General features: G+C 40.9%; 1 protein-coding gene across 19 annotated transcripts in view; it reads right to left on the bottom strand.

Annotated features, from left to right (window-relative positions):
- The window catches only part of Stau2 (staufen double-stranded RNA binding protein 2), a 245,859-nt gene that overhangs the window by 179,002 nt on the left and 48,715 nt on the right, over window positions 1-18,142 (bottom strand). For 16 of the 19 annotated variants that reach the window (XM_087660245.1, XM_087660247.1, XM_087660251.1 and 13 more), the window contains 1 exon segment: window positions 7,700-7,835. The exons of the other annotated variants lie outside the window; for them this stretch is intronic. In XM_087660245.1, coding sequence (XP_087516371.1) covers window positions 7,700-7,835 — 136 coding nt within the window. 19 annotated transcript variants of the gene reach the window in all.

The raw sequence follows: 18,142 nt of genomic DNA, 5'->3' as shown, positions 1-18,142 counted from the left end.
AGTGTCTTGGTCCTGATTGCACAAGGAATGATCTAGTACTTTTCAACCTGTGAGCTACAACCCCTTTGGGATCACCTAAGACTATTAGAAAAAAACAGATAATTACGTTACAAGTCATAACAGTAGCAAAATCAGTCATGAGGTGGCAATGAGTAACAATCTTATGGTCGGGTCACAACTCAAGGAATGTATTAAAGGGCCACAGCATTGGGGAGATCTAGAACCCCTGATCTAGTGTATTAGCATAAAGCCCAATGTCAGCTAGAGATGGCTTCAAGAAGCCCTTATCTTCTATCCCCAGTTTGCTAAATCTATACCAGGAACAAGTGCTAGCCTATCAAATGCTTTTTCGTCTTCTAATGAGAGGCTCATATAGTTTTCCTCCATTTAATTAATACAGTAGATTATTTTTATTACTAAACTAATCTTGTTTCCCCAAAACAAGTTTCATTTAATTGTGGTATATTATATTAGCTAAATTTATCTTGCTAACATTTTCTTAAAGATGCTTGTTTATATCTGGAGCCATACAGGTTATTAAGGTCATTTTTCCTCATTCTTGCTTTGGCCATGTATTCAGACTCTCTTCTCTGGCTTACCAGTATTTTTAGAAGGTAATGCATTTTAACCGTGTCTCATTTATTTAGATTTATTTCTTTTCATTAAGAAGAGTCTAACACTGCAGAGCCACATAAAAAATGAGAAAAACACTTTTAAATGTACTTTTCAGTTTTCTTTTACTTCTGTATCTATTCTACAGGGTGTTATCCTTACAAAGAAAATTACTTTTATGTATAAGACATGCTAAATAAAAGGAATATACTCTCCAAACCAAGGGATACAGTATATCACCATTTCATGCTTATTCCATTTACCCAAAAGATTCTAAAACTGTTTACTTAACTTTTTTTCTATATTAAATCATATGAAATCAGCATATCAATAAGTCAAAACATGGTTGAGTGCTGGTAATTTTAGATGGTTCAACCTTTCTTTTTTTTTATATTTTTTTTTTTTTATTAACTTGAGTATTTCTTATATACATTTCAAGTGTTATTCCCTTTCCCGGTATCTGGGCAAACATCCCCCTCCCCCTCCCCTTCCTTATGGGTGTTCCCCTCCCAACCCTCCCCCCATTGCCGCCCTCCCCCCACCAGTCTAGTTCACTGGGTCAACCTTTCATTTATGTTAGAGCCTGACCTTGGAATAGTAACTAAAGGGAACGCTAGTCTCTATACTTTATCAATACACAAGCGCCACCTACTGGCTAAAATCAAATCACCTTCCCTACTCCAAGTCTACTATAAGACTCCTATGTCACACATCAAGACTGTGCTTCTTTGAAAAGAAAATCTGGCGAAGAAAAACCACATGGACACAAAAAGAAGATGAAAACAAGTAAAGTCAACCCCTGTATCCAGCTTAAATCCCTGAGGGTCTGCCTAACAGATGCCCCCGTTATGTGTGACAAAACTCCATTCTCGTATAGCACAGTCTGCTTGGTAGACTTTTAAGCAAAACCTGTTACAAGGACAAGGGACTGGAAGGCCTCCTGCCACGCAATAGTGCTACCATGTGTAAATAAACAATACTGTCCAACTATTATTAGTATGCCTAATTCAAGCCACTCTATTCTTTTCACATAATTTTTTATAAAGAGATGGCAGAAACTGAGGTGCCTGCTGCTGGTCACGTCTGATGGCCTGAATCTGATTCCCAACCCACAGAAAGGAAAGCAATGGCTCCTGTATGCTGTCCTCTGACTTCCATGTGTGCGTGATGGCATAAATGCAACACATACACACACACACACACACACACACACACACACACACAGAGAGAGAGAGAGAGAGACAGAGACAGAGACAGAGACAGAGACAGAAAAGAGAGAGAGAGGTGGGGAGGAAGGAGGGAGGGAGGGGGAGGGAGGGGGTTTGAAAAGAAAATCTTTTTACAGGTGACATGCAGAAATGCATGTACTGTGAACAAAGGCCATGAGTTAAAGGTATGGTACCTGGCCTACTCTGCTATAGGAAGACATGTCCTTTGGAAGTGGGGTCACTATGGAAGTCATATGAAGCTGTGCCACTGACAGGGGCTGGGGCTGAGGAGACGTCTCAGTGGCTATAATCATTTGTTGCTTTTGCAGTGGAGCTGAGTTCAATCCCCAGCTCCGACATGGTAGCTCACAACCATCTGTGACTTTAATCCTGGAGAACCTAGTGTTCTCTCTTGACCTCCTTGGACACCAGGCATACACATGGTATACAGACAAAACACTCACACACAGAAAATAATAAAGTAAATCTAAAACCCATCTTTGATGATAAAAAGGGAAAGGGAAGTCAAACTGTCCCTCCTCCTCCCTTTGCTCCTGTACCACGGACTCGCAGTGGGATGCTCTGGACCCACAGGTGCAGAGGTACTGAGATCTAATCACAGTCAGACGCCACAGTGTCTCAGAGCATCCCTGTAAGCCTGAGGACCTAAGAGGCAGCGCTGAGGGTCAGGAATTCAAAGCTAACCTCACCTACACTATAACCTATAACCCCCAAAGAAGGCTCAATCTAAAAAAGTCAAAGGGAAAATGAGTACTCTTCCCTTTTAACAACAAGGTCTTCTTACTTTGTTGCCCAGGTTAGCCTCAAATTTATGTTATCCTTCTGTCTCAGCCTGTCAAATGGGCAAATGCTAGGGTCACAGGCAAAAGCCCCAGGCCCATTTGACTATTTCGTCACAGTAATAGAGAGATAAGTAATACACACATAAGCTCTGCCTCCCTTAGCTTCCCTGTCTTTTGACACTACACTATGACATTTTTATCTACAAGCATGTGGGGCCATGTTCGTAACTATCCCAGGACACATGCACACACGGCATGCAGGCTAGGCACACCAACTCACTTTGTCATCCGGGTAGAATAATATTCTATGTATGGAATATCGACTAGGGTCTCAAACAAGGAAGACAACCAAACAAGAAGCAGCTGCCACCGAGCATCGTGGGTGTTAGCAGGAGCCAAGTCCTGCAGAGTCCAGCCTGTATCACAAAGCTGTACGGGAGTAAACCTCTCCACTCAAAAGACAGAACAGAGGGAACCACACTCTGCTTGGGCCTGTAGATGAGCCCAGTCAGAGAAAACCCAACAGCGAAGGGCAAAGAAAGCAATAGCTTATTATTACTTGTATTGTGTTAAGCAGTAAATGAGAGGTTTTCAAAAGGATCCCTAAACGATCTGTTTCTCGTGACCGCTCAGTCCCTGGGTTAAGCAGACCAGTTAATCTGGAATCTGCCGAGAACTGAGCTGTCTTCAATCTTATGCTCCATCCACCTTTCCAAAGCAGTTTCTAGCTTAAGTTGTCATCAGCAAATTAAGGTGATGTACGAAATTATAGTTTTCAGAGTTTATTGAGCACTGGTGCCTTTCTGAGAAGGAGGCTTTCCAGCTGAAACCAGCTTAGCACCTTGGGGTCTCACCTCTTGGAGTCTCTGACCCCCTTTTGTTCACAGCAGAAAACCATAAAGAATGCAGAGACAGAAAGGGAAAGGACTCCTGATATGAGGAGCTGTTTGGAGAACATGAAGGTACAATTCCTGCTCCCCCCTGGAATACACAAATCAGATCTCAGAACTAGACATGAGAGGAAAATAGTAACATTCTTGATAGCATCTAGAAAAGAAAGTAACCCAAACTACATCCTGTGACCCTCTCACCACCTATATTCCCCCGGCGCCTGTTCCAGCCGCAGTCAAGGCAGCCACTGGCCAGCACCCTCCTCCCTGCTCCCAATCACATGGCTCTTTGTCTGCTCCTTTCTTTACACTGTTGTCAAGTGTGCCTCCTCGGTGACTGACTCAGCCTCCTCCTCTAGAACACAAACACGTAAGCACCGGGACTACCAGCTCATAATTCATTGCTTTAGCGCCAGGTTGCTTTACTTGAAAATAATAAATTCACTAGTCAGAATTTTAGTAAACAACCAGACACAACAAAACACAACAGAAATAGTGTTAAAACAAAACTGTTGTCAAGAATCTGCTCATTGCATTACAACAAAAAGAATGTGTCCTATTCTGGGCACTTTGGAAATAAGGACAGACATTCCTCAAAAGTCAAAAACCAGAATTGCCAACACCATTCCTGTGTGTAAACGCAAAGGAATGTAAGTCAACAAACCAGAGACACCTGCACACCCTTGTTTACTGCTCCATTTTTCACAATAACTAAGATATAGAAGCCACTGGATGAGAAAATGTGTGTACACAAAATGGACTTCTTTACTCATCCAAAAAGAACCAACCTTAATCTTCTGCAGGCAATGGACCAGGAGTTTATCATGTTTCACAGAATAAGCCAGACTCGGAACACATGTGCCATGTTTTCTCTCTCTCATGCAGAATGTATTTTTTTAAAAGGCAGAAACATAGGCAGGGTACTCTTTAGGAAAGGAAATGGGGTCTGAAGGAGGGGGGTGGGTAGTGGTTAAATTATACACAGTTATCAAATATCATAATCAAGTTTGCCTTTTTGCACAATTAGCATATACTACTTTAAAAAAGAAAACTATGAGCTAGTGTCGGGATGCCAGCCTGGGCCACATGCAGAGTACACTGTCAGCCTAGGTAAGAGTGAGGAACCCTCTCAAGCTTCTCCCCGAAATTAGCTAAATAAGAAGTGGGGAAATTAAAGTGAACCCCATTTCCTGTATGAGATGGACTGAGTGCTCCTTACTCGCTTCTGCTATACTGAGGCAGTAGCTCTAAGGACACTAGGGAAACACAGACTAAAGGAAGAGCAACGGCGCCTATCATGGAAGAGGGTGAGGTGAAGCTACAGTGACAGAGGTTGAGAAAGGGACAGGGCTGGAGTGGCAGAAAATGACTAGCCAGCTAGCCAGGCTGAGGGCATCAGCCAAGTCAGAAGAGGCAATAAGAAGTTCTCTCTGAAAGCAGCAGCCAAGTGAGGACTAAGTCAGAAATCATCATGCAAGCCAACTCCAGGGAGGGAGGGAGACCACAGAGAGCAGTCACCAAAGGACGTAAACTTCCATGCACAAGTAAGGCCTTCCTAGCATAAAGTAAGACACATTGAGAAGAAGAGCGCAGAGGAAGCCAGAGAGACCACACAGGAGTCACTTACTTAACAGTAACTAAAGAAACTAATCAGAATTTGAACAGTACTACTTTAAAATGGAAACAGTTAATTTCTACTACCAAACAAGGCAGTGCAAAACATTAAGTTAAATATAACATAAATGATTATGTTGTCTATGCAGCTGAACTAGACCAGCAGTAAGTAGACAAAACCTTAGCAAATGCATTACAGACACCTGATCATATATCACAGTTGATTTGTGATGTACAGCAATGAAATTCTAGGCTGGGTGGTAGCTGCCCATACCTTTAATCTCAGCACTCGGAGACAGAGGCAGGCAGATAGATCTCTGTGAGTTCAAGGCCAGCCTGGTCTACAGATGGAGTCCAAGGCCAGCCAGGGCTACAGAGAAACCCTGCCTCAAAACAAAACAAAACACAAAAGAAGGAGAGGAGGAGGAGGAGGAAGAAGAAGAAAGAAATTGTTTTTAAATATCAGTATCAGAAGCTAATAAAATTATAACAAAACACAAACTTAAAAGCCAAACTACAGGCAGAAAAAATACAAAGTAGACTGAATGTTAATAATGTTAACACAAACATCTGAAAACTAGTCAGCAAATTTGATAGAAATAAATTAAAATAAACAAATGGAAAGATAACTGGTAAACGTCTGAGCGTAGTCCTGCTGGTGGCAGCCAGCACCACAGAAAGCTTTGAGCTTCACTTTTTAACTATCACGCAAAGCAGCGCAGTTCAAATGCAGAGCTGTAGAAACATAAAATGCATTCCCTATGTTACACAAAACTAAAACAATTCTCCTCACAGTGCTCATCCTCTTTACTTGGCTTTCTCCCATGTCCTAGACACTTCAAACATATAGAAGGGAATGCAGAATATTAAAACGTTTCACTGTAACAATCCAAAAATAAATATTTATGAATTAAAAGAATGACTTTAGAACATTACTTTAAAAAATGAAAACTGCCAAATCCAATTAAAATTCAAGATTTTTTACTCCAGAGGAAATTATTAAAATTAGTAAATGTCTTTGTGACCTGCTAAAAGAAAAATTAAAACAAACTTTTAATGGGACTGAGTAATATATTATTCTTAATTGTAATATTTCTCCTATAGTAATCTATATCTAGGAAATAACAGAATAAACAATATTTGTAAATAAACATAGAAATGATTTTTAAATGCTATTTACTGCAGTGTTTGTCTGTAATCCACGGGAAGGAGGCAGAGGGCAGCTCAGAAGGCAGCACAAGGTATGCAGTTATGTGCGCCTTGCTCGGATGCTGCGTTCTACAGCCAGCAAAAGTCTCTAAAGGACTTTTATGTCACATGGTCACTATGCTGGTGGAAAAAGTACCATATTGAAGATACAGATGAAACAAACTAAGATACAGTCATACTGTTCAACAATTAAAGAGAAAACCCAGATATAAACCAGTATTAATAAATCTCAAAACACAGCAAGAAGACCAAGAGTCACAGTAAAGAAGCCAGAGAAAATATATGCAACGTCTGTTCATATGACAGAGCTAACCTGTGCAAGAGAGCGAAGGTTACTTCTGGAAAAGGGTGCTATGAGCATGGAAATCTAAGGAGACCTTGCTGTGATGTCAAATACATCAAGACACACATACATTAAAAGTGAGTGAGGAGAAAAGAGATGCATACATACACGAGGTCATCAAGATATACACTGAAGATCTGTGCATTTTACTGTACATATATACATGGATTACAGAACAACTCATTTTCAGTTAAATACATTTATACACAAAGAGTAAAGTGAATCAAAATAGAGTGGTGAGCTCTAGGATGGCAAAATATTTCTATTTCTCTACCTTCTATCATTTTCCACATTCCCTATAATGAATTTTGTATAGCTTTTACAATAATGATTGTGGTGGTTTGAATAAACGTGGTCTCCGTAGGTGTAAAGGAAGTGGCACTGTTAGGAGGAGTGGCCTTGTTGGAGTAGGTGTGGGGTTGTTGGAGGACCTGTGTCACTGTCTCTTCCTGCGGCCTACAGAACAAGATGTAGAACTCACTGCTACCTCTCTTTATAAGAGCAACTGTTGTCATGGCAACTCTTCACAACAGTAGAATCCCTCACTAAATCGGAGATCTCATTTTTATTTTGAAATTTCTAACACGCTTGTAAAGTTACATTTGAACTATCACAACCCTGTCATATGTAACAAAGACTTAGTAAGGCCTTCTCTCCAAAGAAGTTGCTATAAATCACAAAAATGCAAGGCTATGAATGTAGTCAAAGGAGTCAGGAAAGGCAGACACCAAGTTTATCACCAAGTGGTGAGGGAGGGAGAATGCAATGTGGCTGGCGGTGCTGTAACCTGCAAACGCCCTGAGGCTTGCGTACATTAGTAAGGAAGGTTTCTGAAGCTACAGAGCTTTGTTTTTGTTCTGCCTTTAACTTCCAATACACTTGGTGCGTCTAGTTTATCTAAATCCTCCAGGATGTCCAAGGTCAACTGTGTTCACAATGCAAATATCCTTAGAATGTCAGAACCTTCTACAATAGGCATAAAACAGTAAACAGGGACAAAACCCAAGTAGACATACAAACCTCTGGTTGTACATGCCCCGGAAGTTGTAATTAGCTCTATAATTTGGGAATGGCTTTGGGTCTAACGGCCTGTAGATGGCAGGCTCTCCCCTTTTCATAGCAAGCCCATTCAGTTCCACAGTCGGAGTTATACTGCCTGTTTAAAAAAAACATCAAAGGCACACAAGTGAGATATTTTCACAACAAACCACACCAGCTAGACTTCAATTAGTGACCTCTGAAGGAGGGGAGTGGAAGGTCCGTCTAAACAAAGTTTAAACCAGGTTTTAGCATTTTCTGTACATTAAAATGAAAAATGTAACTGTATAGTCATATTATTTAAAATCGAATAAATGTAAAATTTTAGATAACTAGTTTGGATGTCACTTTTATAAATACTTACCCCAGATAATATATGCATATTTAATAATTAAAATATCACCTGTTAACAATTTTATTTATTCATTGCTAATCAAGGAACCAGACATTAGCAATGAATACAGGGTTAGCAGTAATGCTTTGACTCAGCTGATGATCTGTGGGCGATACTTTCAAAACCTAAAATGCTGTGTATTCCCTGGAAATACTGAACAAACAAAACACCATACAATCGCTACCTACCGAAGCCACAATGTGCATAAGCATCACAGAATAAAACACTGAACAGTAAAGCACATATCAGACACAGCAGCTTGCTTTCACATTCTTCCTTTGCTGGTTTACTTTTAACACAACAAAACCAGGGTGTATTCTGCCCTACCTTTCATCTAAGAGAATGAAATACAAGTATTTATTTGCTTTTTTTAAAGCATAAAGCCCAAACTGAGATTTTAATACATAATTACACAAAAATTTCAGTCACAATTGAGAGGGGTAAGAAACCACTAAAATACAAAGAAAACAATCTAATTGTGAACTGAGTTGGTGATTTAACTGGAAGGAAATTTTTAATTTTTAAATTAGTCACTATAAAATACCAATGAGATTTATTCTAACAATAGAACAAAACAATCTCAAACTATTTTTCATATTCACATTACCAGCAATATGAATTTTAATAGTAATATACTTTTAATTCAAATAAAATTAAACCAAAATAGAGACAAATATTTTTAAAGAAAACAATACAATTGCACTAAAAGTTAACTAAACTGGTGCCCTTAACTGTGCAAACTAATTATTTTAAATGACTCATGACCTAAAGAAAATTCTGAACTATTTTTAGCAAACATACTACTGATAATATCAGTACTGTTATTACATTATTATACATCCAAAGATAGGTGCAAACAAACTACACTACAAGTAACTGTGTTTATGTTAGATCAGGGAATGAAATATAAAATCAAATACATGAATTAATCTAAAATATGAATTGAAAGTGTCAGTACGGCACCTGATCCATTTCTCTCTACAAACAGAAAGATGAAGAAGAAGGGGGTGAGGCTGTGGCGGGCTGCTGGCCTAGTGAGCTCACAGCCGTGGCTTTGACCCAGGCCTTGGAACAGGTGTGGCAGAGCACGCCTGCAGTCCTAGTACCTGGCTGCATCCAGGAGAGCAGATCCCAAGCTCATCCCAGCTACACACTGAGGTAAAAGCCAACCTGGCCCCTAGCACAAAAGTAAAAGTAACCTTTAAAAGAACATGGTATTTCCCAGCTCTATCTACTTCTGAGGGGCCAAGCAATGTGTTAGCAATGAAGTCAGCCAGCACACCGGGTGCAGCTTATAAGTATCGCTCCCCATTTAAAACATGCACACCCCACAAGAGCATCCGTGGAGAGAGACACGGCGGATTCCAGGTCTGCACACAATGCTGCTGAAGAGAAAGAATCAAACCTTACCTTGGCCTTTTCTGAACAAACTGTATTTGGAATAAGATGGTAAAAAGGAAAAAAAAAATATTAGCTGGGATTCCAGCAAAAGGAATGAAATCGTTCCAAAAACAAAAAAAACAAAAATAAAAAGAACGCCAGTTTGCAACTGCTGATAAAATACTACATATTCTAGACAACAGCCATCCATCCTAGTTACTGGGGAACTTGCTAACTGATTAGCTGGGCTGATACCAGCAGAGTCCATGGATCAATCTTAAAATCAAGGGAGCACCAGCAAATGTCTTCTGATGCAGTACAAGGGCACCACCACCTGCTGGGAAGCCATTGAGCCTGAAGCCATCCAGCCTTTCACGGTTTCAGTTTCAGGCCCAGAAAAGGCTCTATGACTCACAGGTGGGCCGACAGCAAAGAGAGCCTGCGGGAACTACAGAACGGATGACCCAGTCCAACAAGCACCCTGCACACAAGCACAGCTGGAAGAGGGTCTGTGTTGTGGAGCAAATGCAACAAAAGATCGCTTCCATTCCTCACTAGGACAACGCACTGGGGAAAAGTGAGCAGCAAGAAGAAGCTGCACACTGTGTACTTTTAAATCATTAAAATTGTCTTCTTTGCTTGGTAGGTGAAGAGCCTTCGCCTTAGAAGGTATTTTTTATGACAAAGTAAAAACTAATTTGTTTTATAATATTCCAGGGTCAGATGCTCATGCCTATAATCCCAGTACTCAGGAGGCTGAGGCAGGAGGATGTGAACTCAAGGGCAGGGGAGGTCTCCATAGTGAGCTAGGTTGGGTGCCCTGTCTCCCACACGTGTGTGCCTCAGGAAAAAGGTGACCGAGAACTCACCTCACGACAGCAGGGCCATCCAATGTCTTCTTCTACTTAGGTGAAAGGGTTTTGTTGTTGTTGTTTTGGTTTGGTTTTACTTTTTCTTTTGTTTGTTCACTTTTTAAATTTTGTAGCAAAAAGACAATGTAACATTAAGTTACATATATATATATATATATATATATATATATATATATATATGAAACCTATATATCAAGTAAAATTTGAAATGACTTTAGACTGTATACTTGATATTTCCTTTATTACACAGAATAAAAACAAACTGGACTTAATAACAATTACTTATTGGATTGAATAGCAATTCAATTTATATATATATTATATTATATTATATTATAGGTCAAGGAAAAGGGGAGTCTCCTTTTCTCTCTCCGTCTTTCTATACTTTACTAGGCATTAAGGAAAATACACAAAGCGAAACATAAGCTCAGTGACTTAGATGTAAAGACTCACATGAGCGCCATCCCACTCAAGAACATTCCATCACCCACAGTTCCTCAGGTCTCTTTCCAGTCACTACCCATCACCCTTAGCGACTCACTGTGACTCCTGTTGCTACCAATCTGTTCACATGTTCTTGACAAATGAGGAAACACTCTTTTTGTCTTGCGTCTTTCATGTACTCATTACTTACATATATCAAATCATTTCGTGAAAACAACAACGTACTCATTTGTGATGGACATTTGTGTTACTAACAGTGAGGGAACAGTATTCATAAGGTCATCTTGGACAGTTCTGAGGAAGTCACATAGTGGTTACTGCTTGATTGTGGATACTGACCTGGGGGGCGGGGGGGTGTCATCCAGCTGACTTCTTTAAATTTATAAGAAATTTACAGGAAACTGGCCAACAATCTTTCACAGAATTTAACAATAAAGTCTTTAAGTTTACATTTCAAATTTCATAAGGATTTCAGTTTAATGAGTAAAATATTTATCAGAAATCAAGACTTATGAACTACTTGAGTTAAAATGGTTTCTTTTTTCTTCTTTGAGTCTAGGCTAATCTCAATCCTAACTTAGCCCTAGCTGGCCTAAATTTTCAACCCCCTGCCTTATCTTCCAAAGTGAGCAACCATCCCAGCAAAATTTATGACATTTTGAATTCCTTTCCACAATAACTATTTATCCACAAGTAGCAAAAATATCAAATTGGGGAGGGGGCTTAAAAGGCCCCATCCTACAAGCTAAGGCAATAAATAAGAATCCAATATATTTAAAAATCCCAAGTGGATACGGTTAGTGTGAGGTGATCTACACACAGTGCTGGGGTATTGCCTCATCACAAACTGGATTTTAGAATAAGTAAAGTGTTCTAGCCGTCTGACTTAAATGAAGGAAGCTCAAACAGTTTCCTGACTGGAAAGTGAGAGTGCTACACCCTCCTCAGTGGTGTTGGAAGCTGGATTCTGCAGAGGGAGGCGGAAGGGAAGGAAGCATGCGGCATGTGTGTGAAAGGCCTCACCTCTCCGTCCCTGGCAGACGATGCAGCCTGGCCCCATCGTACATGTTGAGCTTGTCTCCATAGGGGCTAAGAGGAGCCTCTGAGAGACGGTCAGCTCTCCTGCTCTGAGTGTGAGAGAGCCCCACTGCAGAAGCAGAAGGAGGATGACTAGTCAAGGTCTCACAGGCATTAGAGGCCTTGCTTGGTGCTGCAAATACATCTATACCTGGGGATTCTTGGATTCTCTTTATATTATGTATTTCATGTACAGGTTAGTGAGCAGTTGGTGAGAGCTATGACCATGCAGGTCAGAGGGTAACGTACACAAACCACTTTCTTCCATGCGGATCCGAAGAACTCACCTTCAGGTGCTGGGCTTGTTGCCTTTTACCCTCTGCACCATCTCACAGGTCCGGGTTTCTTTAAATATTACACATGTTTATGGGTATCTTAGGATATTTGGATATGGCTTTAGATCTATTAAAGGGATATTATCAGTGCTAAATACTAAAAAGTTCTAGGTATATAGTTATACATAATAATTTTGAATTTCTATATTCGATAAGTAAATAGAAAAGGCCACTACTAGTTTTAATTAAATTATTTTTACTGATGCTTTATGAGCTTCACATCATGCACCCCAATTCCACTCATTTCCCTGTCCCTTTGTATCTGCCTTCTGCACACAAAAGAAATTTTTAAGTGAATAAATAAAATTAAAAAACCATCTCACTATGGAAGCTGCAGTGTGTCACATGAGAACCCTTTTGCCCACACAGGTTTACTTGCAAATATTCATTAAAATGATTCTTTGATCTGGTTCAACGCCTCTGGCTTCTGCTACACTATCAATGTAGTAGAATTCCTTTCCACAATAACTATTCATCCACAAGTAGCAAAAATATCAAATTGGATCCTCATCGGAACTCCTCTCTGACATCCTGTTGTTACCTATGTCATGAAGATCCCAGTTTGGGATTTGCAGGATCAGCCCCTTTACGTGCTCCAGCAGTTCATAGATGGGGTAGATGTTGTGGTGACCAAGTCATAGCCCTGGATATAAGCCAAGGTAGAAGCAGAGCTGGTCAGTCCATCAGCTATCCTGTGCCTACACCACCAGGACTAGCTCTCCCACTTTGCCCAGGCAAGTAGTAGGGACGGCTCTCCTGCTCTCATTCTCATGCCCTTGGGCCAGCTCTCCTACAACCCCACCACCAAAGTGAGGTAAGGGGCCAACTCTCCTGAATGCTGCAGCTGGTGAGGGACTGTGCCAGCATTCCCAAGTTCTACAATTAGTGGGGTGGGGCCAGCTCTCCCATGTTGCCCAAGTAAGAGGCAGGCCAGCTTTCTTGAGGATGATGGCCACTGAGGGTAGAGCCAGCTCTCCCACTGCAGGCAAGGAGCAGGGCCAGCTCAGCACAGTGCTTGAATATCAACATGCCCTCAGGTGGAAGCCCAGCTCAGGGATATCCCCATGACTTTTGGTGGTAACATGGAACTCAAATATCAACACAGTCCCTGACTATGATACAACCACAGACCCAGACATGGACCTCAGTAGTAAGCCCAGGCTAGGACTTCACCATGGCCTCAGGTGATAGATAGCACATCCACTCAGATCAGTATGTTTTCAAGTGGCAGCACAGCCTTCAGACATCCACATGGGCCTCAGGTGGCAGACTTGACATACAGACATCAGAGTGGCTCTGAAAGCTCAGGTGTGTCTCTCTTCTAGCTGCCTGGTGCCATGGGGCCCAGGAGCAGGCACTTCCCACTAACACCAAACAGCTTTACAGACAGTTAGAAAGTCCTGAACATAACATTCACCACCAATTACTTGCTGGAAGAGAAACTGATTAACTGACCAAGCAAGGCTCCTTACAGAAATGACGGGCACACAGCCAGGACAAGGAAGTACAAGATGGAATAAGAAGTCTTTTTACAGAAGGAGGCCAGAAGCACCCAGAACGATGAGAAGACTACCAGGAGCTAAGAGTCCATTAAAGAGGCCACAACATCACTAGCAAAACCCGAGACAGTTTTAGGATCAAACTAAGTAACAAGGCAGGTAGGTGTGTAGGCACATGTCTTTGCTCTTAACTACTCCAGGAGCTGGGAAGATGAGGAAGAAAAGCACCTGAGCACAGGTTTGTGCCAGTCAAGCAACATAGTAAGACCATTTCTTTAAAGACAAAACCAAAGCACAATATTCCTGTAGACATGCAGTAGTCGAACATGTGCTTAGCATGTACTGGGCCCTGGGTTCAATCCCAAACACACATGTGCTTAGCATGTATGGGGCCCTGGGTTCAATCCCAAACACAAAGGACAAATGAAGTAACAGATTTTTAAGTCAGTAAGTAGAACAGGAGAGGAAGAGTTGACAAAATATGACATAAAGAAGGAAATGAGGGGAGAGAAAAACCTCTTCCCTTGGAGCCAATGCCAACTAATGAATTAAAAGAAATGCTAGCATTCAAAATAAACCACCCTACCAAACTTGAGGTTTATAATAGATTCAGACAAGAATTAACAATAAATGCTAAATTCAGTAGGCAAAAGAAAATTTGATGAACAACAGGATGTTTGTAGATAGTCTCAAAATATCACTTCAAAATGCTTATGTCCTTGCTACAGATTAATGCAACAGTTATCAACCAACTAAATGCTTATGTCCTTGCTACTGATTAATACAGCTTATCAAACAACTTTACAATAGAGAAGTCAAATATGTAAACCCTTCACCGGTGGCCAAAGTCATCACTGCCAAAGGAAATCAGGAGCTACTAGCACCAAGTCCAGCTTTCCTTCTGAGGCACCCATGTTAAAAATGTAAAAATTGTGAGGAAGCACCAGACACAGTCTACCAAGAAATACTATACAAACATGTAGTACCCATAGTTACCACAAATGCCCAAGTCCTACAGACAGGAAGACTGCACTCGCCAGATTAAAACAGGACGAAGGAAATGGCAAGAACGTTAAGCACATGATCTCAATGACACTAGATCTTTAAAAGACAGGCAGCAAAACAAGAGCAGAGCCTATGGAGTAAGTGAGACTCCCATTTTACTTTCTGACAAGAGACACTTAGGCATGGTGGTGCCCAGCTCACCAGGCAGCAGCACTTGGGAAGCTGAGGCAGGACTGTGCTGAGTCCCAGGCCAGCCACAGTTAGAGTGACAGACATGTCAGAAGTGGGAAGGGGGGAGGGAGGGGGAGGGCGAGGGGGGAGGGAGAGGGAAGAGGAAGGAGGGAGGGAGGAAGGGAGGGAAGGAGGGAGGGAGGGAGGACTTAAGTTCTATAGGGAAAAGGACTGCCAGGGGCACAGTTTATCCCAGATGGCTCAGGACTGTTAACCATGGGGTATGGGGTAAAAGGTATACAAGATCTACTTCTGTAATTTTTATATAAACCTTAAATTATTTCAAAAGTTAAAAATAAATAAATAAAAAGAAAGAAGCAAAGTCATTTTATAGCACAGTTCTAGTTCACTGGCAGGTCGACTGGTCTGAGACCCAACCCCCTTATGGACTAGATCCCTCCCCTTCAACAGGCTCCCCCTCATCTCCAGCTGAACTTGCCTGGTTACCACAGAGCTGCCTCTGCCATGCACTGGCACGGGCTTTCAGCCAACTATACATAATGTACTAAGACAGCAAACAGCAAAGTCTTCCCAACATCCCAAATAAACAAGAAAAGTGACTCCTGACAAGCTAGGACTCAACTAGCAAGACGAATCAAAAAAAAAAAAAAAAAAAAAAGAAAAAAAAACTTCTAAAAAGAATATGAAGTTATCTTCATAGTCGAAAGACATGAGATTTAGCAAACAACATATTTAAAAGCACTAACAATAAAAGACTAATAAAAGAATTTCTATTTTTCAAAATTTCAGAATTCTTCAAAATTTCAGAATTTCAAAAGAAGTCAGGCACGGTAGTGCACACTTTTAATCCCAGCACCAAAAGCAGAGGCAGTCAGATTTCTGTGAGTTCCAAGACAGCTAGAATTACACAAAGAGTTTTAGTCTCAAAAAAACAACAAAGAAAATTGAAAGATATTCTGTAATATTTCACAAAAATATTCTACAATATACATATCTCACAAACTATGTGAACCTAGAATATGTACAAACCCCAAGTGATTAAAAATAAGACCTAATTTTTAAACAATGTTATCTACCAACTGTCCCTTTCCCAAGACTCCTCTAACACAGTGGGCAAATGGCACCATGGCCAAGAACACCTCACCAGGCAGCTTCATATCTGCTAGGGAAATGCAAGTGAAAAACTACATGAATTATGAAGACCCCAATCATGAAAGCCAAAATGGTCAAATGATGAACAAGAACACAAAAAGCCCTCCTCAAGGCTCGTCGGGTACAGCGGTGACAGCTTGGCAGTGAGTGCTCATTCTGAGTACCTGGAAACCAGTACTGATCCTCGGTTCACTCCCAACAGAGAGGTGTATATACAAGAACGTCGAAAGCAGTATTATTTCCAATAGTCCAATCTGGAAACAATTCAAGTAGCTACCAAATTACTGTCTATTCATGTGCTGGCATACTATACAGTCATGAAACTGTGCCCCTTTAGACACAATACAGATGAATCTCACAAACACCAACGTAAAAAGAAGCCATCAGCAAAGAGTAACGTGTGGTTCCAACAACAACCATAACCATGAGACACTCAGGACAGTGAGCTGACTTCTTCAGCTAACCAGGAGAGGGAAAACTCCTAAGGCAATGGCAGAGCCTATAGTGGTGTTTCTCAGAATAGCTCTAACTCTGCAACAGTAATTTGTGCACTTGCCTACATGTATTTAAAAGCTTGTCCCAAATATTTTCTATTTTCAGCTTACTCTAACACCCCGCTGTGGAAATGCATCTCTACTGGGCTTTAAGACGTTCGCTGTCTTGCTTGGAGTCTCTTCATGAGTACTCCTTGCAGTAATCCCCTGCCCTTAGCACAGGGCATAGCCGAGCTCACAAGTCATCCTGTTTTACATTAGAAACCTTGGAGGGCTCCTTCTTTTCCACACCAAAGCCCCTCCCTATACCCTTGAAGGGTGGCATACACAGTATTCAATACACAGGAGACTTCTTAACTATTTTTATTCAAAACTATGGCATTGACTGCTTAGCTGACCACCTTGCTTTCTCATCTTCCCCTCAAATTCAGGTCAAATGCAATATATCAAAATATTCTTTTACAGCATCTGCTTGTTGATAGATATTAAGTGCTCCAAATGACAAAATCAATCTCGTGAAGGAAGCTGGTGTTTGGGTCTCACGTTGCACTAGCCGATGGTCACTAAAATCATCACCAGACACAAACTCTTTTCACCAAACCCACTGACCAGATTCTTGCTCCTGGACCCATTTTCGTTATGGGATTCCTTCAGTCTACAATGTTCTTTCCTTTTCTCTGAACCTAGCTAGTCTCCATTCAAGGTCTACATCTTACCTCAGTCCATATGATCATTACTTTTAAGATTAAAGACTGCTATTGTTCACGTGACACTTTCTGTCTACCATTAAACCATGTATTTGTGTACAACACTGTATGATCTTCACAGATAAAGAGACTATATGCCTATATACCTTGTAACAGCAGTGATTAATACATACTGGTACATTATATACAATCACAAAGTTTTTATAAATCACCAACATAGGTCATCTTTACCAACTTAACTGAACAGGTTAGGCTTCTTAGCTACTCCTTGTGGACTTACACAAGTTCCTCAATGAATGATGTAACAAGCTAAACAGAGTCAGAGGGTCCCTACAGAAAGCCCGAAGTCTGGGAGAGAGCCTTGAAAGAGCAGACGACCTATCAAGCACAGGACAGTCAAGAAGGAAGTGTATCCCTGACTTGAGCCTCCTGACAATGTGGGACTAATTAAACAGAGTAGAGTCACCATTAGCTGGTGTGGTCCTCACTTCATTATGAAAAGGCCTAAAGCCGCACTAGCACTGATGCTGAGGTAAGAGTTTGTATTGCTATGTTGTACACAGACGCATGGCTGAAACTGAACTTAGACAAACGTCATTAACTTGACATCATAAATTAATGCACTGTGCCTCTTCCCAAAAGATGACTGACTAGACACGGCATGTTGTTGGTAGTGACGCAAACAAACAGCTTTCGAAGCTGCTCTTAGGAGCTCAAAATTAGTACTGCCATTTACTTAAGAATCTTGTACATGGACAGCTTTACAGATTTGGAGAATTCTTAACAAATTTCATACGAATGTTCTAAATTATCAGCTGTTTTCAATTTTTATACCAACAAGCAAAATATTTAATAAAATGGCTTAATAATTTTA

The sequence above is a fragment of the Rattus norvegicus genome, chromosome 5, assembly GCF_021556685.1.
Source record: "Rattus norvegicus strain SHRSP/BbbUtx chromosome 5, alternate assembly SHRSP_T2T, whole genome shotgun sequence".
Lineage (NCBI taxonomy): Eukaryota > Metazoa > Chordata > Mammalia > Rodentia > Muridae > Rattus > Rattus norvegicus.
This window is presented reverse-complemented; position numbering and strand designations above follow the sequence as displayed.